This window comes from Balaenoptera musculus, chromosome 15 (genome assembly GCF_009873245.2).
Source record: "Balaenoptera musculus isolate JJ_BM4_2016_0621 chromosome 15, mBalMus1.pri.v3, whole genome shotgun sequence".
NCBI lineage: Eukaryota > Metazoa > Chordata > Mammalia > Artiodactyla > Balaenopteridae > Balaenoptera > Balaenoptera musculus.
The window spans coordinates 4833393-4859345 of record NC_045799.1 but is presented as its reverse complement, the minus strand read 5'-3'; the positions used below and the strand labels follow the sequence as shown (position 1 = coordinate 4859345).

The 25953-nt window shown below is 48.1% G+C and overlaps 2 protein-coding genes across 2 annotated transcripts in view; both read right to left on the bottom strand.

The window, feature by feature from the left end:
- Window positions 1-2141: 2141 nt before the first annotated feature.
- Window positions 2142-13229, bottom strand: ANKRD60 (ankyrin repeat domain 60). Its single transcript, XM_036824228.1, is given in 5 exon segments — window positions 2142-4099; window positions 4101-4354; window positions 6551-6716; window positions 8281-8411; window positions 13100-13229. Coding segments are annotated over 5 exon segments (717 nt in total). The 5' UTR covers window positions 13215-13229; the 3' UTR covers window positions 2142-4048.
- A 3211-nt stretch (window positions 13230-16440) lies between these two features.
- Window positions 16441-25953, bottom strand: part of LOC118880944 (serine/threonine-protein phosphatase 4 regulatory subunit 1-like) — a 68110-nt gene continuing 58597 nt past the window's right edge. Inside the window, 7 exon segments of the mRNA XM_036825168.1 lie at window positions 16441-16598; window positions 17771-17912; window positions 20286-20420; window positions 21236-21356; window positions 23579-23679; window positions 24857-25018; window positions 25279-25464. Of these exon segments, the coding sequence (XP_036681063.1) occupies window positions 16441-16598; window positions 17771-17912; window positions 20286-20420; window positions 21236-21356; window positions 23579-23679; window positions 24857-25018; window positions 25279-25464 (1005 nt within the window).

The following is a 25953-nucleotide window of genomic DNA, read 5'->3' as shown; positions in this document are numbered from 1 at the left end:
TTTTTTTTTTCTTTTCTCTCTCTCTCTCTTTCCTGCAGAACTGGCCCTGGATTTTTAAGTTCAGATGACTTTCTGGACCCTGTACTTAATACTAAAATCCGCAAGTTTCAGGGAAATTATTTATCTCCCACTCTAGGAATGATTAGTTCTGGATGGAGACTCTCATTGTATAAGGTTTGTTGAAAATTTATGAGGCTCTCTGGACACCGGGAGTGTATTGATTCCCAGTGAGTAAACATTTTAAGCAAATTAATTGGTGGTAGTAATAATAATAATAATGGATACTATTTTTCAAGAGTCTGCTCTGTGCCAGGCATTTCATCCCTCCGATGATGACAGGGGCAGATTTTATTACCCGAATGTTACAGACGAAGAAACTGAGGCTCTGAGAGATGCAATTGCTTGGCCCAATGCCACCCAGGCAGCAGCGGAGGAAAATTCTAAATGGCATCTGCTGGATGCCAAGCCCGGGCCCTTCCCGAGGACAATTCACATTGCTCATCGCAACGGGGCTGAGAGGGAGATGATGGGGGTCCCTGTGGAGGTGACAGTTTGCCCCAAGGTCACATACTAGTTAGGAGTGGGAAAAGGAAAAGAATCCCAGCCCACAAATATACTGAAAACAAGATGATGTTATTAAATCCTGGCAAAATACTGTTGCCTGTGGAAGGTTGCTCTATTTGTGTATCTTATAAAAGCTCCCTTTTCGCAAAGGTCAGGGGGGAGTCTGACTTACTAACACCAAGCGGAGACTTTCCTCCTGTCGGAATTAAAAGGATCGAGAGCGATTTGAAAGGGGAATAACTCTCACCCTATGTTTCGGTGGCACTTACTGCAGCGTCAGGGCCGACTAAAGTCCCCTGAGGTGCCACCAGTGGGTGCCCTTCGCCTCCCTGGGAAAGTCTGGTTGGTGACCATGCTTCAGAGAAGGGAGCGTCCAGGCCTGAGATGGAGGAAGGACTCAGTGCAGCTGAAACCCCCCGGACGAGTCTTTGGAGAGAGATGGCCATGCACCCAAGCCCTGGGCGGAGCTGAGAGACCCCGGGCGGCCAGGGGTCCAGAGGGACAGCCAAGGCAGATGGAAACACGGTGGAGGCGCAGCTGTCACCGTCTTCCTTGAGCGAGCGGTCGGCCTCTCCAGAGGGGCTCCCCGGTTCCCAAGGGCTGTTTTCCAGGCTGACATAAGGCACACTGGTGAGCAGTGTCCCTGACGGAGGGGATGCTGAGGGATCCTTCTTCACGTGGCCGCCAGGAAATCCCAGGACGCTGGACAGCACGTTCCCGGGGGCACTGAGCTCAGAGGTCATCAGTCTCATGGTGATCAGAACTTGAGAACCCAAGAAAGGCACCAAATGGTTCTCCTATTTGCCCCCATCCCCCGTCGATCATCCACAATTGAGCCCATGACTTCAGAAGGAGTCTGCAGTCAAGCTCTCAGACGAGAAGAGCTAGCATGTACTGAGTACTTCCTACCAGGCCCTCCCAACAACCTTAGGGACCAGGCACCATGACCACCCTCCAATCCCCTGTACCTCAGAGCAGTAGGGAACGTGCTCAAGGCCACAGGGCAGAGTCACCAAGATGCAATCTGGGGTCCAAGCCCTGTATGTCCACACTACCCCAGCAGCAATTCCACTCTGGCAACCGAGAGTCCAGCTTTACGGGAGATACACAATAAGGAGGAGGGAGAGGGATATTATACTCAGACAACTGACAGTAGCTCCTTTCCTAGAGGAAGCCTGTCCCTCTCCACGCAGAGGTGAAGCCCACCTGGGTGATGGCAGACCACCGCTGCTTCACCACAAAAGTCCATCCCCAATACCTCGGGCCTAAAAGGATTTCAGGGTCCTACAAAAATGTTTGAGATCAACCCCTTTAAAAAAAATGGACACTAATATGTATAAAATAGGCAATTAATGAGAACGTGCTGTATAGCACAGGGAACTCTACTTCACTGTACAGTAGAAACTAACACAACATTGTAAAACAACTATACCCCAATTAAAAAAAAAAATTTCTGTTGGCTCCAAAGCATGACCCCCCAAAACTTCAAACGTTGAATAAAATTTTCTGCAAAGTGTAAGATGATGGCAACCAATTGCAAATCAACTCTTCTGAGGCTATGGACATATTTTATTGAATAGGTGATACAGGCTTGTTTGAATATAATAGCTAGAATGTTAAGATTGTCTAAAAGGAAGAGCCCCCAGGACCTACAGGACTGTTTTAATGACCCTGCCACAGACCGAGCAAAATGTCACCATGGAGAGTATGGAACTCACCCAATTGCCGGCCAAGTGTTTAGTTGAATTGGGGGTGACAAAGACAGAGGGCTTCCCTCCAAAGTTTTGGTGACAAATGTCAGGCAGCTGGCTCTGCTAACAATAAAGACAGCAGAGCAAAGCTCCCGGAAAACACATGACTCTGAGTCACACCACTTGTTAAGTTAAAAGGGTGCCCAGGTCCCCCTGCCAACACACCTCATTAGCTAAATGAACTGACCCCGCTGGATGAGGTTATTTAATATCTGCCTATTGACTTTGGAGAACGTCTGCCGCAAACAAGATCTCAGTTTTGACACTGTTGATGCTGAGCTGTATTTTTTTTTCCTGACTATTATGTGTCAAACAGATTGCTGAGCTGGGTCCAGCCACGTCCACTGAGTGTAAAGCCACGTCACCAACACGGCTCTTACTTGCCATGACAGCGGGAAATGCGGCCAATTAATGTAAAAGCGGAATCCAGTTCTTGGGATGTAAGTCAGAAAGAAGGGCGGCTGGGATACAGTGCCATTGCCCAGCACCTTAAAAAACCGAACTTCAACGGTCGAGAGTCTGTTGCCACACAGACTGACTCCGGAAGCTGTGTCAGGATATAGGGCTTCAGAGAAACATGTGTGGCCACGGGTGGAAGGGTGGACAACACTTCCCACCCGGCAACACTCATGGCCATTCCCGCCCTGTGGCTTCAGAGCCGGGGAAAGTTCCAGTGAGTCTTAGGTTGCTTCTACCCGTTTCCCCAGTGAAATGAGTTAGTTTGACGATGGTCGGCAGTCCCATCCATGTGCCTCAAATCTCCTACTCCTTTTGTTCCGTACGCTGATCTTAAAATAATTCAAGCCAACGCTTAAAAATCAGGACTTAGGTCAACAAGCCAGGTTTCCAGCTCTGGGAAGCTCTGCAAAGATCTAGCTGCCTTTGGCTCACCTTTCTGCTGCAGCTGAGTCGCGGTGCCCCCTTCGGACAAGGGTGCGCGTGTCAGTCCGCCCCAGTCCTCACCCCTCCCTCTCGGCTCCCACACCCAGCTCACTCACCCACAGAGAAGCTTTTGTGGGTGTCGAGCCTAGAGTTCAGCAGAGACACTGCCCCACAGTAGGGATGCTGGAGCTACCCGAGTTCTAGCAGGAAAGGAGAAAGCTAGCGGGAGGAGGGTGCTTGGACTTTTGGGGATGGGACAAAAGGATCTCAGATGCTCCCCAGGTCATCCTGGCTTCTCCCCCAGCCCCGCCTCAGACTCAGGCAGCAGACCCCTCCAGGGAGGTTCAGGAAAACTTCTGGAACATTGCTAGCTTAGGGAGCATCTAGTGCCATGAATTTTACAAACTGAAATTCACAGGTCACACTGCCCACGACCTGGTGACGTTTGCCTGCACTGGTTTTGTACCGTAACAACAGAGCTACTCTCACCACGGCTATTACCCCTGTTATGCCGACGCATTAGATGGTGTCCAGACGGGAGAGAAGGTAATTGGTTCCCATCACCCCAAGCAGCGTTACTGGATACAATGAACAAATAGCTCAAAATTAAAGGCTGGCGTGGGAGCCCGTTAGGTCTGTGATGGATTTAGGAAATGAACACAAACTCACCCACTTCCATCAATACCCTCCTCAAGTCATTTGCAAATAGGACAGATGGTTTCGTATCTGATTCAGAGGAACTGCCACGTTTCCCGGCCTTCCTCCTCACCCAAAGCCACTGGTCACCGTGGATCTGAACTCAGGAAAGTTACCCCAAGTCAGAGCTGACATGCAAACATTCCCAGGTGGAGCTATGTTTTGTTCTCCTTCTCGGATCCAAACCCGGCCCTGACTCTCTGAAAAAGTCTTGTTCACGACAGGGTCCATCGGGTCCTTTGTCCCCAGCTTCACTGTCCAGTGGAAGAGGAACATCCGCTGCCTGCTCTGGCTGCGGTTCAGGCGGCAGGCGAGGGACATGGGCATCTCCCCCTTGGCATCTCTGTCGTTGATGGAGGCCCCATATTTGAGCAAGAGGCTGATACAGTCCAGCCGGCTCATGGCTGCAGCCACGTGCAGGGGCGTCCTGCCCACGGGGGATCTGCCCTGACAGTTGGCACCTGGGAAATAAGAAAGTTGGCTGAGGGAGGGCCCCCTGCTGGCAGGAGCCAACCTTCTGGAAACCCGTTCAAGAAGAGAAGCATGGGAAGGGCCGGGGCTGGGAAAGGAATGCTTGGAAGAACGAATAACCGAGTGCACGGAGGGGGGCACTGCTGCATCTCCCCCCTCCCACCCAGCATCCAGCACTGCCTTCCCCCCCCGACCCCATGCTTCTCTTACGGCAGCCAATGACCTTCCTACAATGGCTGTACCACTCTCCCGCTCAAATCCCATTGTTGGCATCTACCACCCTTGGGGTAATGTTCTAGGTCTTTACTGCTCTATCTCACCCACCCCCCCTCACCACTCCAGCATTACCCCCCGCCGTGATCTTCCTCCCCCCCCCACCCATGCTCCGCTTACACCAGCCTTCTGGCTTTATCCCATCAATATACCTGCTCCCTTATCCTGCCCCAGAATCTTTGCACATGCCATTCCCTTTGCTAACAACACTCTCATCCGTTTTTTTTTGTTTTTTTTTTTTTCCTGGGCTAACTCTATGTTTCTTGAGGTTTCATTCACTTCCTCATGAAAACCTTCCTTAGCCCTCCTCCCCACAAATCCCCCTGCCATTTGCTCAGCAGACATTCTGCGTCTCCAGAACACGCCATGCACGACTGACCATGGAATTAATTATTTGTAATAATTTGCTGACTTCCCTTCATAAACTCCACAAGGGCAGAAAACACACTTGTTTTGATCACTGCCGTTTTCATCCCCGGCACGTAGCACGATGCCTGGAGAAGACAGGCGCCTGGGAAATGACAGATGATGGGCAGCCTGACTCATGGACAGACTTCACTTCGACTGAATTCCTCACTGCCTCCTGCAGATGGAGGGGCTAATGACAGGTGTCCAATACGGACTTGTTGAATTGAACCAAATTCTGGGTAACAAATATCATGACACAGAAAACAAGGCAATTCAATTACGTGCAGCTGACATTTCGGTAGCCAGTGTTTATGAGCTATGGCTGGTCAGTGAGGTAGTTTTAAATAGGTTCCCACAACACTTAGCCTCAGCCCCGGCGCCTCTTCACAGCCACTGTCTGCAAAGGACAGAAAACTTTGCAAAGCTGGCTGTAATTTTTTAACTGGTGCTTTCAAATACATCACAGTTCCATCAGAGTGAAAATGACTTTTTATGAGCTTAACGGACTGCTGGGTTGTGAAAAGCCCATATTTCATCTTACAACGGGAGAAGTGCAGAAAGCAGTGGAGGAAGGAGAGGAGGAGAGTCAGAAAAACCTCTACCCATCACAGACGTGCGGCCCCAGCATCCTGCCCAAGCATCTGAGATGCTTTCCCAGCTTGGTTGGTGGAAGAGCGGGAAACAACACAGAGAGCCTGGGCTCAAGGCCGAAGGCTGGGAAGGAAGGGTTTAACTTGGAGGCGAGTTGATATGGGAAACCCTCAGATGAGGCCCCCTCCTGAGCCCCAAACCATTGACCAAATACCACATTCTTCCTTTTTCCCGAGGAAGCCAGTGGCCTGGGATGTCTGCAACTGTGTCTACTGTTGGTGAATGGTCTACACCTCAATCAGTGGGCCTCTTCTCCCAAAAATACTCTACATCCAGGGAAGATAAAATGTACTCCCACAGAACCTCATGCAAAGCCCTTTAACTCGGAGACAAGGCAGGCGAAGGCTTCTATGTCTATGGACAGAGAGAGAGTGAGAGTAATTGCCCTTTGGTGGAGGAGAGATGAAAAGAGGGTTTGGGGCAAATTCAAAGAGCTTGGAGAAAGGAGACTGGCTAGCCTGCCAACCACCAAGGCGGGGATGCCGGTTTGGGGCTAGACCCCTCGGACCACTGCAGAAACGGGACTTCGGGTGGGGAAGAAATAACAAACGGGATGGGAATATCCCCAGCGGAGTGTCTGGTCGGACGCAATAAACCAGGAAGCCCGGTGACTTGGTGTCCTGAAAGGTCCATCTTCCTGAGCCCCGGCCAAGAGAGGGGACACAGCCTCTGATAAGCATGTCCAAAGACCCCCTCAGACAGGGACTGAGAGGCCCGATGGGGACCTCGATTGGTGGTTGACAAACTTGGGTCCAGGAAACCATTACTGAAGGGACCAGAGGGCAAGCCACTGAGTCCCCCTTGCCCTCAAAAGAACCCCACTCTTGAACGTACTCAGCTGCTATCAGAATTACCATGTTCTAGAAGGTACTGAACAGCCTCCGAGTGACCCCTGTGTGAGGCAACATAGAGCGCCATGAACGCTCTCTGAGAAATCCACTTCTTCCACTGCTTGTCATCAAAATGCTGCGAATTTGTTGTTCGGTAGAAAGAATCTTCGGCAACACCAAGGCAAGACAGCTGGGCGAGATAAACAGAGTTACGCACGTGAGTCTGGGTGATTTCAGAAGTGCAGATACACCTGGCTGGTGGGTGACGGGACGCTCTGGAGGGAAAGTTTGCTTGGATGCCACATGCAGGCTGGTGATGGAATCAGACAGCAGAGAAGCTGGAAACGAGCCAGGGGAAGACATGTAACTCTCTCCACATGTCCAGGAAATACGAATTTACCATCAGGCAGCCTCAGGAGGCAGGAAATTCTTCCTGTCCATGTTTTGAAGAGAGAAAATAGCTTTTCTGGGTGTCCAGAGGAAGGGGGTTACGGCTCTGAAGGAAGACCCCAGCCGACATGGCACGGCCTCCCCAGAGGGGCACAGGCTTCTCTGGAGATGTGATGGATCCTGGCCTTCCGGTCTATTTTTGGGCCCATTGTCTCCGTTAACTTTTGGGACACTCTGAACTCTGCTCCCAGGTGAATAGCAGCCCCGGGATATAATCATCACGTGGAGAATTAAGGCTCTGAGCACAGGAGGACGACTACGGGCTCCGACAGAGAGGAACCGGTCGCAGATGTGCAGCATCCGGTGTGGGGCGAAGCGGGATGTGAGGGGCCCCCAGCGGGGTGACAGCAATTCTGGCTCAAGAGAGGAGGGACTCACCCATCACCCATGTCCAGAGCAAGAGCCAGAAAGTCCAGGCACGGACACAGAGCCAGAGGGGAAGCAAGGGAAGGCAGGGGAAGAGGAGAAAAGCAGGAAGGAACCAGAGGGTTATGCAAACAGCTGGATGGGCCCAGCCCTTCCTTCTAAGGCTCAGGCTCCAGGGCAGCAGGGTCCTGGAGCGGTCCTGGCCCCGCCTCCCCCGAGCCCACTCCCCCTTCCCAGACCTAATCCAAACCCTCCTCCCACACCCAGCCTTCCCTGATCCCCATCCCAGCCAGAAGTAAACGCTATCTCCTCCACAAGCTCATAGCTTCTCATCCGAATTTATTTTCCAGAAAGAACATGCACTTGCCCCCTTGTGTCTGAATGATTCATCTTCACGGTTGGGTAGACACCCTGATTTCCTTCTCTTGCCTTCCAACTCCCACCCCGGAGCCCAGCTGAGCACCCAGCTCAAGGCCTGGCCAAGAGTTAACGGCACCCACTGTGTTTCCAAGTCTCTCCCCCTTGGGTGAGGGCAGACCAACCCCCCCCCCCCGAGGATTTTTTGCAGCATTGAACACTCTGGGCCACACGTTTCCAAGTTATCTGGCATTCTCCACTGTTAACTTAGGTTTTCAACTTTACAAAATAGACACATGAATAGAAAATGCGCTGCCCTGGTTCCTTTTGGGGCGGGGTGAGTGGGTTACAAATCACAGCTACGTGGACACAGTGAAATCGCAAAAGCCAAACAACAAATGGAAACACTCGATTTGATCATGATGACATGAGTCCTTGTTATCTTTTTTCTCTACTCTGAAACTTTTACCCAAATATTCATATTAAAGACTAAGCGAATCCCCCTCCACACACACACACACGCCCACAATTTACAGCTGGTTCATGAAGTATAATATCCATTTAAAGAAGCATGAAAACACCTTACTGGAATCCCCTTCCACGGCCGCCAAAACCAGTTCCGTCCATCCATCATAATGCCAGATACGTAATGAAATAATTCCACCAGGAACAACATCGTGGAACTTCAGCGTAGCGTTATCCATCAAAATTCCTGCAGGGAATGATTTCTTCTTTAAAAAGAAAAATCGGGCATTAAAGATAAACTGTTACACTGGTTTAGTTAAGAGATTACCTGACCTTGGGTATCACAAGGATAATTTGAGAACCTTGAGCACTCTCATTTGATGACCCCACATCTGTCTGTTTGGGGTTATTGATGCTTTTTAGAAAATTAATTTGGCTTAGTTCAAAGAGAAGCCAAACCAAAAAGAAAAAGAAAAAAAGGCAACGATTTATAAAATTCTGTAATTGTAACTTGACCTATGGCAAAAAATTACATGAGTGAATAAAAGTCATTTCAGGAGACAAACCCTAAGTTGAACCCTACTTGAACTTGAACTAACTCTATATTACAGATGTGGCACAATGCGGTTATACAAGTTATAGATGTTAAACTAAAATACTAACTAATTCTGGTTAATGTTGTCATCAGTTAGCTTAAAGAGGTAATAATGACAAAAATTTGTTGGATCTTTCAAATTGCGCTCTGTGGCAGCATTTCTCAACCTTGGCGCTCCTGACATTTGGGACCAGATGACCCTCTGCTGTGGGGTCTGTCCTGGGCATTGCAGGGCGTTTAGCAGCAACCCAGGCTTCTACCCACGAGATGGCAGTAGCCCACGCACCTAACTGTGACCACTGAAATGTCTCTAGATGTTGCCAAATGGCCCCTGGGGGACAAAATTGCCCCAGTGGAGACCCTATGGTAATATAAGCATCTCAGTGACTTGGGATGGAAGAGCTCCTTTCTCTGTTTGGGAGGTTCTCCCCAAACAGCCCCTTCCTCATACGAAAGAATGGGGGCCGGGGGGTGGATCCACTCACACTTCCTAAATTCAGACCCTTTGGGGAAGACCATCAGAATTAGTAGAAGAGGATTGTGGAACATTTTAAGAAAAATGCAGTTGTTTTCAGTTTACTTTTTTAAATACACACACTTCTTCCTACATGGCCACCTGTAACCTAGCTGAAGGATAACACAGTCCTTTGTTTTCTCCAATAAGCAGTGCCAAGAATGGAACCTCTCAACTCTGCCCAGGTTGGATTATCATGTATTCCGAGTAGAATTCATGAGTTTTTTGGTTTCATGATTGAGTGATTACTAAGTGCCTGTACCCAGCACCCACATTCTTTAATCCTCACGACGAGCCAAGTTCGTCCTCTCCGTTTGCCGCAGGAGCGGACGGAGGCTCGCGTGGCTGGCAAACGGCAATGCTGGGACTTCAGACCTGCCTTTCCTCGGGCACCATGTGACGCTCACTCTAGATTCTGTTGGCACCCTTTGGTCCCCAGCAACTCCAGATGGTGGATGTAAACGCGGAATAGCGATTAGCAAATCTGTTAATTAGGGTCTTATTTGTGGTTCTAACACAGAGAATAATCAGTAATTAGTCTAAGTAAGACAACTCGAAGACTTCCTAACAACTTTGAAAAAAATGGAGCAAGGCTGTGTTTCCCTGAGAAAGACAAGAGCACAATGCACACATGCTAAACAGCTCTTAGAGAAACCAGAGCACATTCTCCTTTTACAGGCAGGCAGCAACTGCCTTCAGCTTACACAGATACTAATTATCACCAGCTAAATAAATTACTAGAGTTGACAACAGACGTGGAAAAGTGACCCGCCCCTCCAGGAAGATGTTCACCCCCCTTTAGACTTGTGTGTCTCAGGGTTTTCACACACATTATCTCATTTGATCCTCCCTGGCAACCTTTGAGGTGGGTAAAGAGGCATCAGGCTGGCTATTTATCAGTAAAAGCCCAAATTTCTTCTACTGACGTAGTGTACCTTCTCTCCTTGTTTGCCGTCAGCAGTAAGGATGGCAACCAAGCTTGAGAGAGGTCAAGCTTCTAACAGTTGCTAAGTGCTTGCTGAGTGATAGGATTGTGACATCAGTGTAAAGCCACCCCATCCCTCTCATTCCCTCTTCGCTTTCTTGAATTTATTGCTCAGCATAGCTCATCGGCAAAAATAAATTAACGGAAGGGGTGCCAGACATCTGTAGTTCAGGACATGTAATTTTCGAATTACTTGTTTTGGAACTCTTACTAAGTTCTTCCATAGCTCACTTGACTTTTAACACATTAAGTACAGGAACATCTCTTTCCCAATAAAGCCTCGAAAATGCTCCAAAGCATCTTCCAAATACCCCTGTAGCAAAGCAAATACATCATGAAAAATGCTTAACCGATTTCCAAGAGGGCAAAGGAAAGGATTTTGGCCTTCAATATACCTTCTGAGTCTCCCGAGTCACTTCTGCCTAAAGGGGGACACGGTACTGAGAATCCTAGAGCTAACAGGGCTCTGCTTTACAGATTAGGAAACTGAGCCGCGGAAGCGCAGGGCCTGGGAACACGATTCTCGTGGAGACAGGCTGCTTTCAGACCTCTGTCTCCATGGCTTCCCGGCCCCTGCAGTATAACTGCAGTCTCTCTGCAATATCGGCTGTTCACTTTCTCTGTGCAGCAGAGCAGAGAGTTTTTTATATCTTCGTTTTCTTGAAGTGTTTTCGCATTGATTTCAGCCGGGTGGGGAGATGTCGGAGCCTGGGGGCTTTGATCCTGCTCTCATGTCCTAAATCCTGTAGGGGACGGATCCAGACAGCCAGGTCCCCAGGCTGAGGGAAGGAGACCGATGGAGGGAGAGATGGGGCTCTAGGGCTCTTGCCCACCACGGGGTGCCTCCCCCATGGGATTTGTCTGGACAGGGGGCCTTGGGGTCTTGATTCAGTCACAGTGAGCTTTGGGCGCTGGGTTTCGATTCCGGTTGGGCTAGCTTTGAGCTCTTGACATCACAAGGGTGCAGCTTGAGATCGAGGTTCTGATACGGACTGGATCAGTGCCAGTATTCAGGGTTCAAACGTGGATATGGTTTGTTTTGAGATTTGGGGTCCCAGTGAAGGCAGAGTTTGCTCTGGATTGGGGTTCTGATGAAGGCAAGGTTTGCTTTCTGTCTGGGAGTCCTGGTATGGGAAGGGTCTGTTCTGGGATGCAGAGTCCTTCTGTGGGCAGGGCTTGTTTTGGGATTTGGGGGTCTGATGTAGGCCTGGGTAGTGTGGCAACTGGGGGTGAGGAATCAGACAGGTCTGCCCCGGAATTCAGGGGTCTTGAGGGTGACAGGTTCGGCTCTGAGATTTGGAGTCCTAATATAGGTGGGGTTTGGTCTAGCATTGGTGGTTCTGGTGTGGATCAGGTTGATGAGGGATTTGGGTTTCCAAATACAAGCAGAGTTTGCTTTGAGTTTGGGGGCCCTCGTGTAGGCAAGGCTCGTTTTGAACTTTGGCTTCCTTACACAGATATGGCTGGCTTAAACCTTGGAGTGCCAGTGTGGACGTGGTTTCTGTGGAGGTTGGAGGTTCAGATATGGGTAGACTGGACTTGAGTTTGGGGTCCTAGTGTGGGCAGAGTTTGTCTCACGTCTTGGAGCCCTTCTGATGACACTTGGCTTCGGGTTCTGCTGTCGTCATGGTGAGCTTGGGAACTAGCTTTCAGATGTGGACAGAGTTAACTTTGAATTTGGGGGTCCAGATGTGGGAGGAGTTCACTTTGGGCCCTGGCATCCTTACATAGACAGAGATGGCTGATGGATTGGGGTTCAGATGCACAACTGGTTGAGCAGAGTGGGGCTCAGCATTGGGTGTACCTGCTCTGGGATCTAGGGTCATGATCTGGGTAGTAGGCTTCACGCTCTGGGATTTAGGTTTCTGTCGTGAGCCGGGGTCACCTGAGTATTGTATTTGAGGTTCAAACGTGCATATGGTTCGTGGAGAGATATGGGGTCCTCAGGAGGGCAGAGTTTGCTTAAGGCTTTAGTGTCCTTGAGTTTACACGGTTGCTGGGAGGATTGGGGGTTCAGATGGTCACATGGTTAGCCTGGGGATTGGGGAGTTCAGTCTTGGGCAGGTTTGTTCTTGGTTTGGGGGCCCTGAAGTGGGCAGAGCTTGTTCCAAGCTCTAGAGTCCTTGCGTGGACACAGCTGCCAAAGGATTCGGGGTTCTGAGGTAGTCATGGCAACCCTGGAGAGTTGGGGTTCAGTCTTGGGCAGGTTTGACCTGGACTTGGGGTCCTTGCACGGATGTGGCTGGCTGGAGGGCTGGGGGTTCTGGTGTCCCACAGCCCAGCACAGGGACTTGACGTTTAATTTCATCTGAGGTCCTGACACGAGCAGCTTTGCCCTAGGTTGTGAGGTCCCGCTGAGGACAGGCGTTTCAGGCTTGAGGTCTTGTGTGGCACTGCTGGCTTTGGGACTTGGGTCCCTGATGAAGATGTGGGAGTTTGAAGGTCTGGTGTTGGAGGGTGCTGCGGTGGCAGCGTCTGTTTCGGGATTCGGGGTCCTGACGTGGACAGGGCTGGGCTCAGGTTGGCAGGCCAAACCAGACAGCTGGCTTTGGGCCTGGAGTCCCAGCACAGGCACGATTCGCTTGCCGATTAGGGTCTTGCTGCGGACACGGTCTGCCTGGAGATTTGGGGTCTAACGTGAAGCTCGGCTTCTCTGGAGCTGGGAAATCCCTATGTGTCCAGGGTTGGCTTTTCCACCCGTGGTTTCAGGGGGGTGGGGTGTGACATCTGGGGGTCCTCCTCTGGGCGGGCTTCCCTTCCCCCACTGCGGGTTCAGAGGGGCCTGGGCGCCCCGGGTCGAGGGAGTACACGGCGCCAGGAAAGGGGTCGGACAGGGGCCACCTTGGTCCAGGTACTGGAGCCGCTGGAGGTTGAAGGGGATGCCGGCTATTAGGTCCAGCTCCTCTTTGAGCTCCCGCACCGTCATGTCGCTGCGGCAGCCTGTCACTCGGAACATCTCCCCGGAATCTTCCAGCAGCACCCGCAGGGCGAAGACGTCGGAAGCCAAGCCGAGTGCCAGGCTCACAGCCTGCAGGTCCCCGACGCGGCTCCGGTCTCGGGCGCGGGCGCGGGGCTGCGCGGGGAGGGGCCGCGGAACGGCCGAGCCCGCCCCCCGCCCGGCCAGCCGGCCCGCAGCGGGGTCCGGGCGAAGGGCGCCCCCCGGCGGCCTCGCCGCCTCCGCCGCCGCCGCCGCCCGGTCCCGGCCGCCCGGCATCGCCGTCCCCGCCGCGGAGACCCCTCCGGGACGGCCGAGCCCCCAGCGCCCTCAGTGGGCCGACGGGCCCGCCGTTAACCAAGGCGGGGCTCCACGTGGACGCGGGTGACGCGTCTGCGATAAGGCAAAAGGGCCCGGGCGCTTCTAAAACACCGGGAGGCTGTACTGAGATCCATCCAGAGGCCTGGCCGAGGCCGCGCGCCCCGCAGACCCAGCACGGCCGCATCCCCGACTCCTCCTCGCCGCTTCCGAGCTGCTCTCGCCGTCAGTGCCTTGAACCTGGAAGACGAGGCGGCTCGTGGCCGTTGTTAGGCAACTGTGACCTCCTCTCCATGTCTGTTTAAAATACAATCACTGCACAATTCGGGGCCAACTACCTGTAGGAATTATGCGTGAATAACGCTCTAAATCATCTTTGCATGCGTCGTCTACAGAGGGTGGTAAAGTGCAGACTTTAGCCATGCTTTAAAATCGTTATTTCTTAGCATGAAGGAAAAAACCAACATTGCAGAAATATGACCCCTTTCAAGCCCATCTGGGCCCAACTTGATAGTGAAAAAACCTGATACTTGGCCCCTCCGGAAGTGGGAGACAGACCTTCCTGAAAATTTGCAAAGCTACATCAAAATCCGTCCATGTTGAAAACGTTCTCGAATTCTTGAAGTGAGAAAGGTGCTAATGAAAACATTTAGCAAGGAGGAAATGTCCACGTGGGGAAAAGCTGAGATGGTCCTACTGTTGAGACGCCTCTCAAGGCAGCTGTACCTGTGAGAAACTATCTCGTGCTTTTCCATTAATTCACCGGAGAAGGCAGAGTGCTCAAGAAAACAGGAAGCTTACCTTCAGTGGTCAAATCAGACACTCAACACTGCACCTAAGAACAATTAATACGTGAAGACCTAAACTGATGGAGAAGCTACAGGAGAGAACAGCAAGGGCAACCGGAACAAGCTTAGAAAAATCTCAGTTGTTACCAAAGAAGAATAAAATGCAAGCTTTCAACATACTTTTTGCAGAGAAGTTAGTCATAAAAATAGCTTTCCACTGGAAAGGCATTCATATTAAATTACAGAAGCATTTTAACACATAAACTGAACATTTTAAGGTTAGATTATTTACCAAAGAGTCTCAACAAATCTCTACCAGCACATCTGACTCAGCAGGCAAATCCTGCACATCACAACACCAACTGACTTTTTTTTTTCCTTAATGGAAGACGAAGCTCTGCACAGAATACAAGATTCCAGTTGAGTAATTCTACTTGCTGCTAGATCAACAGACTTTAACAACACGATTATCTCAATTTCTAGGCAATAAAGAAAAATTAAAAATTGCTTGTTACTGAAGCAAAACAGTACCTCCATCTATTTACTTTAGGCAAGTACTAAATACAAGATAGATTGATTTTTTTCTTTCTTTCTTTCTTAATATGTAGTCTCCAATGTATTAACTCACTCTTTGCTGAAGTTGTCAAAATGCTATCCTGGGTTGCAATGTGAAATTCTCATACATGTGCCTTATTTTCTTTGGCACGGTATAGATTCCTTCCTTTCTTTTTAAAGAGTCAGCCCAGTGGAATTTGGGGGAGGGGAAAACATCCTGTATACCAGGAAATTCAATATATAGCTCCAGAAATTTTATCTTTAAAAAAAAAAAGAAAAGAAAGATAAGAAAAAGGTCCAAGGGAAGAATGGAAACAGCTAGCGTGCCCTTTGCAGCTAGCTCTTGGACCCCGAATGGGCTGCTCTTTCCTTCCCTTATGCTTGCCTTTGAGAAGATAAAAATATAAACAAGAAAAATAACTTCAGCATACATGTGTGCAGAATTTAATCAACTGTCTATAGAGCCTTGAATTATTAATTAATGCAAAACCTGTTTAAATTCTAATTCTCTTAGTCTACATTTTAAAAGCACGAAATCTAAGTTCTGGGTACTTAGATTTGAAGAGTATCATAATTTAACCTCCCAAATCACTGGTATTTGTGGCCAACTATATAGAGTGATCAGAACTATGATTTCCTATTTTTTGTTAAGATTCTAAAGCATCAGATATAAAGTCAATATCCATGCATCTCAGTGATCAATTTCCCCCCACCCCCAAGTTCTTAAACAAATGATAATATATCCATATAAGAATGAAAATCTTTCTGCTTTATGCCTTTATCAAAGGCCAGTACCTATCTCTATGGAAACAGTTCCCGCAAGAAGAGGAGGGGGTGAGTGCTTGAGGAAAAGTTCCGAGTACAGTTTACAACAAAAGTACGATATTAGAAAGATGGCCATAAATCAGTCGTTAGTAGATTTCTTTAACTATCACATTTTTCAAAAGTAAACACATTGGGCTATATTTGCAGCAACTCAAAGTGGAGCATAAATTTAAATGATGTATTTGTTCTGTTCACTGATAGGAGGCTAATCTTACATTAATATATTTTCTTCCTGTCAAGAGTTATTTACATATGTACAGTATTTCAGTTAAAAATAAAATATAATACCATAAACTATATTTTATAGGGAAGCATGAGGGAAGCCAAATATACAAGTCTATCAAAGACTTAAAAGCTTCTAATAACGTACTTTATTTTTGGGGGGGAGGTGTTGGCTGGGGGTTAAATAATATAGTCTGTAATAGAGAAAACAAACCGCTCACAGGCAGTCTGATGCCATGGAGGTCCCCCCCCCGCCCCCTCAGTGAGCCACCTGGTTCTACAGCCTTTTCACAGATTTCCTGATCAGGCAGGTAGGGGCACAGAAGCGCAGCACAGGCCAGGCCACCTGGGGCTCCTGCCTGTCCCAGCAGAAGTTCCTGTGAGTGCAGATGGGAAAGGGGTCATTTGAGCACACAACATCAGAGTTTCAGAAATCTTTCCTCCCTGGGCAGGTACGATACAATCAGTTCCCCTTCAAGGAATGGTGAGCAGCATATGCCACACATGAAATGACCAGATTGTGAGTGATCACAGACTGGTTAATTCTGGTTTTCTAGCATGGTAGTGTCTATACTATTCCGCCGCTTTGGTTCTAGGGTGGCAAAAAAGGAAACATCTTGGTCCCAGTCAGACTGCAAAGCTAAGACAGTCTCTTCAAAGACTTCAAGATGAGGGTTACCGGCATTTCTAAAATACACTAAAGAGAGAAAAACATGAAACTAAATCACATGTGCCGAGAACTGTGTTCAAAAACATACTCTGGTTTGGGTTTTTTTTTTTTAAACCACGTCTCAGGACAATAAACCATTTTTCATAGAGTAAGTCCTTTAAAATGATAAAATTAAAAAAAAAAAAAAAAAAGATAAAATTGCTTGAATCAAAGGGTATTTCCTAAATTTTAAAGACAAACTTCTAAGAATAGGCATGCATATTTTTTCAACTATAACTAAAAATCTTTTAATATTATCTTTTCTTCCCTCCAGTACAAAAGAATTGGCAACATAGAACACAGGAAGGGGGGAGCAGGTTGCTGACCAGATGGGGTGGAGGATGGGAGGGAAGTGGCAACAGAGGGATATGCAGGGCGGGAGTTAAGCTGTTCTCCTGAATATGTGGTGTAGAAGTCAACTATCCAAGGGACACTGTCTTATATTAAGTCCTGTTCAGGTTTAAAATAACTGACTAGGTTGGGGTATAAACTTTTTCTGACTGACTACAAAATTAATACCATTAAAACCTAACCATAGTTAATGCTTAAATTGACTACCTTTCATAATCTGTCTCTGTCATAACTTGAAGTTTATAAAAGCTTCCCTCATTTCTAGAAGACTATGTAATATTTTGCATTTCAGCATGTTTATTAAATATAAAACCGAGCTATCTTAATTCTTAGTCATTTTATAAATAACATAGTTTATGCATAAAAATTAACATATCAATTTATATAATAGATCTGAAGTACGCTACCACACAATTTGCCACAATTCCCTAAAGAGGAGATTTAGCTGCTGCCTGATGAAGTTTAAAATCCATAAGCTCGGGCTTCCCTGGTGGCGCAGTGGTTGAGAATCTGCCTGCTAATGCAGGGGACACAGGTTCGTGCCCTGGTTTGGGAAGATCCCACATGCCGCAGAGCAGCTGGGCCCGTGCCACAACTACTGAGCCTGCGCGTCTGGAGCCTGTGCTCCGCAACAAGAGAGGCCGCGATAGTGAGAGGCCCGCGCACCGCGATGTAGAGTGGCCCCCGCTTGCCACAACTAGAGAAAGCCCTCGCACAGAAATGAAGACCCAACACAGCCGTAAATAAATAAATAAATAAATAAATAATTTTTTAAAAAATCCGTAAGCTCAGAAAAATGGTCCACGTACCCTTTTCCAACAGTGTCTGTCTTAGAGCTTTGGCGAGCAAAACCCTTACATTTGGCACAGGATCTGATGCAAGGCTTAAAAGGCTGGGGAGTAAGTGTTCAACAAACTGGTCCACAGGGATACACTCCTCGCTCACCACTGCCTGTGATGAAGAGAAAGCCAGAGCCGAAAGACGGACCTTTTCCAACAGTGACCAGCACGGTTTCTCTAAAAACACACACTTCTGTAATTCCAAAGAAGTAATTTCAGGATCTTTTGGTCTGAGGAGTGTCTGTGTGTGTCTGAATTTTAAAATCTCAACCACCGAATTTGGTTAGAAACATAGTTAGCACTTTTATAATTCATTACCAAGCACTGGGGTACAAGTGGTGCAATATTTGGTGGGGGAGGCAAAGGCTTTGGAGTCAGACAGGTCCAGGTTCAAAACCTAACCTGGTCACTTCTAGCTTCGTGGCCATGAGTAAGTGGCTTCACCTTTCCGGGCCTCGGTTTCCTCACCTGTACCATGGAGTAGCAATGGGGATGGCGGATCATTTTTGCAAAGGCTAGCGTAGTGCCCGCCAACAAGGGTTGGGAACCTTCACCCCTGTTACTCACCAGAGCTCAGGCTTTGAGGGCAGGGGCCACGCCTATCGCATGACAGCAAAATCCCAGACCCCAATTCAGTGCCCGGCCCTCTGTGAACAAGTAGCATTTACTGCTGCTCTACTTACAAAGAGTCGTACGTGGATTCTCCCATCTCATTCTCATAGCCAGCCATGGAAATCAGACTGAGCCTAGTTTTACAGGTGAGTCCAATGTTGTGGTCATACCCAAAGGCTCAAGACCCACAGGCAGCAGCAAGGTGGAGATTCCAAGGCAGGAATGTGGATTCTAAATCCTGTAGCTCTTCCCACTACAGGGTAACAACAGCAGCTGACATGTACTAAGTGCCTTCCAGGTTCCTGGCACCGTGCTCGGTTACTCAGATGCGTCAGCTCACTAAAGCCTCAGGGCCACACCAGGAGGCAGGCCCGTGCCACAGGAACTCCATTTCACAGAACACGGAAAGGCCGTGCAGAGAGGGTGCTTTGCCCAAGGCCACCCAGCAGGGAAGCAGTAGACTCAGGCTTCAAAGTAACAGGTTTTGACTCCAAAGTCAGCCCCCCTAACCTCCAGGTTACGACCTCTCCCTGCATTTAAATAGTAATCCATGTGCCCACTGGGAGGTTCTCTTGGCTGAGGACACTTTCCTTTTGTTTGTGTTATTGTAGGTTTTCTAAATCTTTAATGAAGGCACACCAAAAAACGGATTTTTCTTGAACAAAATTAGTTGGTGCCTTTTCCTTCTGTTTCATCACAGACTGTCTAAATCTCAGAAAAAGAATTTAAAAATAAAAGCAAAAATATCTCATTTACCCTTTCTCTACAAAATAATGGGCAGCACTGACTTCTTCATAAAAGTCTGTGGCATCAGGCCTGTGGTTTGTGACTTTGGCACTTACCCTGCCCCCCACTGCCCTTCTGCAAGTAGATGGCCAAAGTACCCCTGTGATACCCCTGCAGGCCTACAGGGGGCCCTGGTGAGTTCTTCAGTAGGGAGGCCGGGTGGTTCCAGGGGAGGGAAAGGGGGCTGCGGGGCCGGGGGTCAGGTAGAGCCAGATCACAGCTTTACTGTGTTACTGACAAAGCCGGGTGACAGGTACATGCAGGTTCATTCTACTGTTCCCTCTACCTTTGTATATGATAGACCGTGTGCATGAGGAAAAGTTAAAATAACACTTTAGCAGAAAGAAAATCATGGCTTTACGCTTCCTGGGTGATCTTGAGCAAGTTACCTAACCTCTCTGGGCTTCAACTCCTTCAGCTAAAAAAGACTGGTCTAAAAGTACATGGGTGCACCGAGCTCAACACCTGGCAGACCTCACTATTAGGAACAGATGTAGGATGAGATGCCCGTCACACAGAGGCGATCAAAAACGTCAGCCATCCTCCCCAGCCAAACATAAATCACGCCCTCATTTCCGAGATGCTAAGTAGAGAGGGTGACCTGAGGAGTTGACCTTCACCTGAAAGAGATGAAATGGTCTCCGAGCTGCCCTACTGCTGTGCTCCTCATGCCACCTTCCTCCTTCCCTACTGCGGTGGGTGCAGTGATGAGCCGCCCTGGACCGGACATGACGGGAGCAAGGTCTGGGCCGGGCCCCCAGCTCCCTGGATGGAAAGTGCCGGAGAGCAGAAGGTCGCTCCTGTTCCGTCTCCGGCGTCTAGAGCAGGCCTGGCACACAGTAGGTGCTCAGTCACCATCCACGGGATGACTGCACAGAAGGGCTGGCTAACCCTGCGCAAGTCCCTTTGCCAAACTGGGTGGTCACAATCTCCTGTGAGATAAGGGGGTTCGGTCCGCTGCTCCCCAACTTGCTCCCCAAGTTCCTGGCTAGTCCTCCGGGGCTGAGATCCTTTGCCTGGTGCTATGTGTTGATATCACACGGCAAACATACGTGCAGGGTAGATGCTCCCCCCAGGCCCTGCTAACCTGACAAATGAAAGCAAACGCTTGCCTTCCGACCCACTTAGAACAGTGCCGGAACCTTAGGATGAGTTCATTGATGAAATTTAACCCCACCGCACTTTCACTGTTGGAATAGAACTTCTGCAGAATTGCTACAACCTGTGAAAAATATTAGAAGAGCGAATTTAGAATGCTGTCATCTACTTGAATTATGAATACTACTCTACATGGAAACTAGACATTTTGATGCACCCTTCCACCTTTAAAACGAATTTATAAGCACAGGAGAAAGTCATTTTTGTCACAGTGATCATTAGAACACAGAGGAAAAAAGAGGTTTAAATATATGGTGATATACACACACACACACACACACACACACTCACACCCATAAAACCCTTCATAAAAATGAAATGTAAGAAGGGACTGGTGTTAGAAAAATACATTATTAATCTTAAGATTCCAAATTTTAGAAAATGTCCCCTTGCATAACAACTAAATCATTACCTTTCAGAACAAGTCATTTTTATAAAATTTTAGCACCATCAGAGTACCTTAGTAAATATTTTCAAATGAGATTTTTTTTTCCTCAGTATTCAGCTGGTATAAGCCCACATAAAACAGGATCGGCTTTTCTTTGCTGGAGTTTTTGCTCACTAACTACTTTTCTACAAAACAGTGCTGGAGAGTCAACCCAATCTGTGTTGAGAAGAAACACTAAGCCATTGTTTAAAGAGTTTCATACATAAGGTGATTTATCCACAATTTTCATCTCTCAAGCATACTGCTTAACAAAAGAGCTATCTTACATATTGATAAAACTATAATACAGTTCCTAATTTCAAAACTTAAAAGTTGCTTTCATGGGTAAATGGACAAATTAAGCCCAGAAAAAAATAAAGAAGTTAAAATGGAAGAAACATAAATATTCCTTTTTCTAAAAATCATAAACAGAAAAGGTCATGATTCCTTACTAGCTTGAAGGAGATCCACCGAACTTCAGAAACTTTATCTGCACACAACTTTAAGGCAATATGCACTAAATAATCATAAACATCATTAGGATTATAGAGTTCCAAAATCAGTATCAGCTGTCTGAAATTTAAAAAAAAAAAGAAAGAAAGAAATTGTTTTGGGGTGAAAAACACATTATCAACCTCTCTTTATTCTCATTTCATTTTATAGATAAAAATAGCCAGGCTGGGAGATCAACGGAAGCAAAAAGCTGAGTGAAAATGGCCACGCAAAGAAGATTGGGGGGAAAAAATCTTAATTCTTCATCTCTCTCTCACACACAAATCAAACAGAAAGGAAATAAATTAAACTTTGTAAAACAGAGGCTGAGAAATTTATGAATAGGGATTTAATATTTCAACTTTAGGTTATCAGTTCGAAAGCACATAAAACTTTAAAAATCAGATAACATAAAAATAGCCAGGACGCTGAAGTTCCCAAAGATCAACAGATCAAGGGAAAACAAATGAGATTTCACTGTCTCCACAGTGTTCCTGAAGCTGCAAATTAAATTTTCTGCTTTTGCTGGCCGGCTCACGCACTGTTCACGAGCCTTTTTCAATCCAACAAGGTCCACCTGGAGAGAACGGGAGCACGAGCTCTTTACTCCCAGGGAAAAATTCATAAGATGGCTGGTGGGAAAAACCTACTACCAAAGCTTTCACTGTTTTCTAAACGGGGAAGGGGAGAAGGGTATGAAAATAAATGGCATTATTTCCACACTGGCAAAGAAAGGAAATGAAAAAGAGATTGGAAGGAAGCTAGAACCAAAAGCCAGGAGTGCCGGTGAATACTTTCATATCAAAAAGCACTGTTTTCAGAAAAATGATACCAATATCGTGGGCATGGAAGCACAGAATTCATATCAGTGGCTTTGGCTTCAATAACCACCGCAGAGATGTTAGATAGCCCGCGCTCGGAGATAACGCCGTCGGGCGAAGCGAGCTGAGCCGAGCCGAGCCGAGCCGAGCCGAGACGGCCCGGCCCGGCCCGGCCCGGCTCGGCCCTGGGAAGCAGGTCACAGCAGCCGGCACCGGCTCCGGCTCTGGCTCCACACCGTCCCCGTCGCTGGTCCCGGGTCGCGGGAAGCCGGTCAGCCGGTCCCCAGCCCCGACTCCATCCCCTGTCTCCGGCCCCAACCCCATCCCGGGGTCCCCAGTCCCCGGTTCCATGCCAGTCCCCGGTTCCATGCCCATCCCCGTCCCCGACCCCATCCCCATCCCCGGCCCCGACCCCATCCCCATCCCCATCCCCATCCCCAGGAAGCAGGTCAGCCCGGGCCGAGACGGACCTCGCCGAGTTCCCACACTCAGCCGCTAGAGGGCGCTATGCTTTCATGGAAAAAACGTGGGCCTGTTTTCCCTCGGTTCTCTGAGAATATACGCCGGGAACATGGCATAATGACTGAAACCTCAATCTCTCAAATTAAGCGTAATGATTAAGGATCACAGCAAAGAGGAAATCTTTTAGTTTGCCCCTGGCATCGGCCAAATCATAACCTGAATAGCCGCAAAAGCCTGATGGATTTCTACAGGGAAGACAATTATTTGAGAGATTGCCAGTTGAGGGCAAGAAAAATGAAAACTAGAGATACTGAAATAAATCTCGACAAGGTGAAAACTAAAACCCAAACAACACCACCACAAACAAATCCACTCAATACTGCGGAAAGCACATTATACACCTCGGGATGGAGAATTATTTAAAGTGACACTTTCACTCTTTTAGAATCACTAAAACCTTGAACATTCCTCCTGCTGGCACAAAATGGGGAATTAAATAACTCCTTCACACACAAAATGATGTACAGATCTGAGCCACCTTGGGGGACGTTTTTATTAAATAATCGCTTCATCTGGGTTAGACCTTTTCATATCTCTCACTGTAACATAATTTTCCTTAGTGGCTGAAGTGTATAAACTGCGCTGTGCCCTTACACAGAGGGCTACACTCAGAATGTTCAAGAAAGCTTTGGCAAAAACTGCTCCGATTAATAGGAAAATATTGAAGAGCGGGTGATTCATCTTTCATTGGGTCCGAATAAATTGGCTTACAGAACAGCACGACGCTCTAATTCCAAAGTGACTCTCGCCCCGCCTGCCTCTGAAAATGAATGTCTCCCCAGAGACTGTGGTATTTGTAACTTAGAGCTTTGGAATTCAGTTTATCCCTTAATAAAAACATAATCTCTTTATCCAAAAGAACACTCCTACTGCTACTTTAGAAATCAATTATAAGGTAGGGAAATGAAGAATTATTCCGTCTAACTTGCCTTCTCATAACCCCAACCAGGCTTTACTTACTCTGCCAATCCGTATCGAAACCTCCAATTCCTGCTGTTATCGGTCACTACAAATTCTTGAAGCTGATAAAGATATTCTCTCCTCTTGTCTTCATGAAGCAACTATTTTTTAAAAATGTATATGTAAGTAAAAATACATAATCCTTCACAATGTCCCCAAATAGACTGCTTTATTATACTTCAGATTATACGTTTGTCACCGGCCAGAACCGCGCATTTCCCTGACGCCTTGTACTCCATTACCCAGTGTGGCTGTGAATTAGCTTTGCTGTTAACAGACGTCCAACGCATCCCTGACTGCTTCCAACCTTTCTCCCCTGGTTCGTGTATGTGCTTGTGTGTTTCTACACGCCCCCTACTCATCCTTCTTTCACAATTTCCTGCCTGAAAAAAAACCAAGCATGTGTGTGCTCGGAAGATAATGCCCCGGCTGCTTCCCAGGGAGGCGGCACCGCTCGTGTGCTCCTGCACCAGACAGGAAAATCTCCAGCGGTGCCGCATGCGCCAGACTCCGTCAAGGGCAGCTCCTGGTCATGTGGACGCGAGTAATTAGTTTCTCTAGGTCATTTTTAAACTCTTAGTTTTACGCTCATCATTCCTCTGGGGCGGGGCGGGGCGGGGGGGAAGGCAAGAAGGGAAGCAGCAACATCTTGCAAGAAAGAGCCCTTCATGCAGAACTGAGATTGGATTTCAGCTGGGCTCTTCCCTTAGGTGACCCCGGGCAAGTCACACGCCACCCGGGAGCCCGGTTCCTTCTTTCTCAGAGTGTGCTGGGCCATCTGTCTACCATCCTCCATGCAATCAGAACTCTAAGGGGCAGGAAGATTAGGAGGAAAGATAAAAATATTTACCCATCACTGAAAGAATGCCCACTTTAAGATTTTGGATGATATGCTTCAACTAAAGAAACCCAGACAGCTGTTTCTGGTTTTTTTTCCACTGATACTTTACATATCCAGGGTTTGAAAAAATTGTATTGGGACTTCCCTGGTGGTCCAGTGGTTAAGAATCCACCTTCAAGCGCAGGGGATTCGATTCCTGGTCGGGGAACTAAGATCTCACATGCGCAGGGCAACTAAGCCCACACGCCGCAACTACTGAGCCCTTGCACTCTGGAGCCCACGTGCCACAACTAGAGAAGCCCGGGCACTGCAACAAAGAGCCCGCACGCCGCAAAGAAAGATCCCGTGTGCCGCAACTAAGACCCGACGCAGCCAAATAAATCTATAAAAATTGTATTGAAGAGGGGAGATGTTTTTGTTTTAATCCTTCTTCCTACCTTTAGAAAGTCATACAGGTGTTTCAGAACTCCTATTCGTACTTCATCCAGGTCCTTTAAAGATCCTTTGAAGATGGGCAGCAGGTCGGCAGCCGTTAACTGATCCCCAAGGATCACAGCCAGCTCGTGGATGGAGAAGGCTAGGGTCCGAAGGACCTTCCACTGGGGGTGCGCAGAGACATACGGACCACAAAGGGCAAGCATAATTCAGTGTTATCAAGAGCGTAAGTGGCATTTGTGGAGCCAAACTGATACTGCCAGGGGTTGACCACTTAAAGCTTCATTTCATCAGAGACCAGTAAACAAGCCAATGGCGGCCACATAAAATACAGCTCAGCGAGCAGCCTTGCCGCAGCTTCCCTTTCTGCCTAATTAGATGACCCATCCTATTCTGTGCCTGCCCCTGAAAAGGCTCCTTTTACCTGCACGTCGGAAGCCAGCGTCTCGTACGTATCTTTCAGGCAGTGCCAATTCTGCCTGCCCAGGGTCAGCGCCACCCCCGGGAGGCTGTAGGCACAGCGTTTGGCTATGTCGGTATCGACGGTCTGGGCTCGAGCTGGGTCGGTCATGGACACGTACTGATCTAGCAGGGGCTGAGGTATTATATCCTGGGAAACAGGAGAGAAAGGGAACCATCATGCTTGCAGTAGAGAAGGAGAACACTCACGAAAGACGAGGACATTGGAACTTGGAGGTGAAAACAGCAAAGCGGGAGTATAAGAGGAACAAGAGGCCTTCCCAAAGCTCGGGGCTCTGGATCGCACGATCTTCTTGTTCGGCATGTAGTGAGTTTTCAGCTTGGTCTAAAGTTAATGAGCAGTGGCCCCGCTCATCTTTTCTAAACTGGTCCAACACTGGATATCACAGAGCACAGTCTGGAATATCAGCGTTTGGCCGGTCTGGTACACGCGGCTCTGGAGGATGCAAATTAGGTCCTCTCTTCTTATTAACTGCCCCCAGCACCTGTGGCCAGAGCCCCTACACTCTGCTCACTGCTACCTTTTTCCAACTGATGGGATACTGCCTTCATAAGACATCACCCACTTACCTTTTTGCTCTGCAAGGACAAGGGGATACAATAACGAAAAACCTTTACG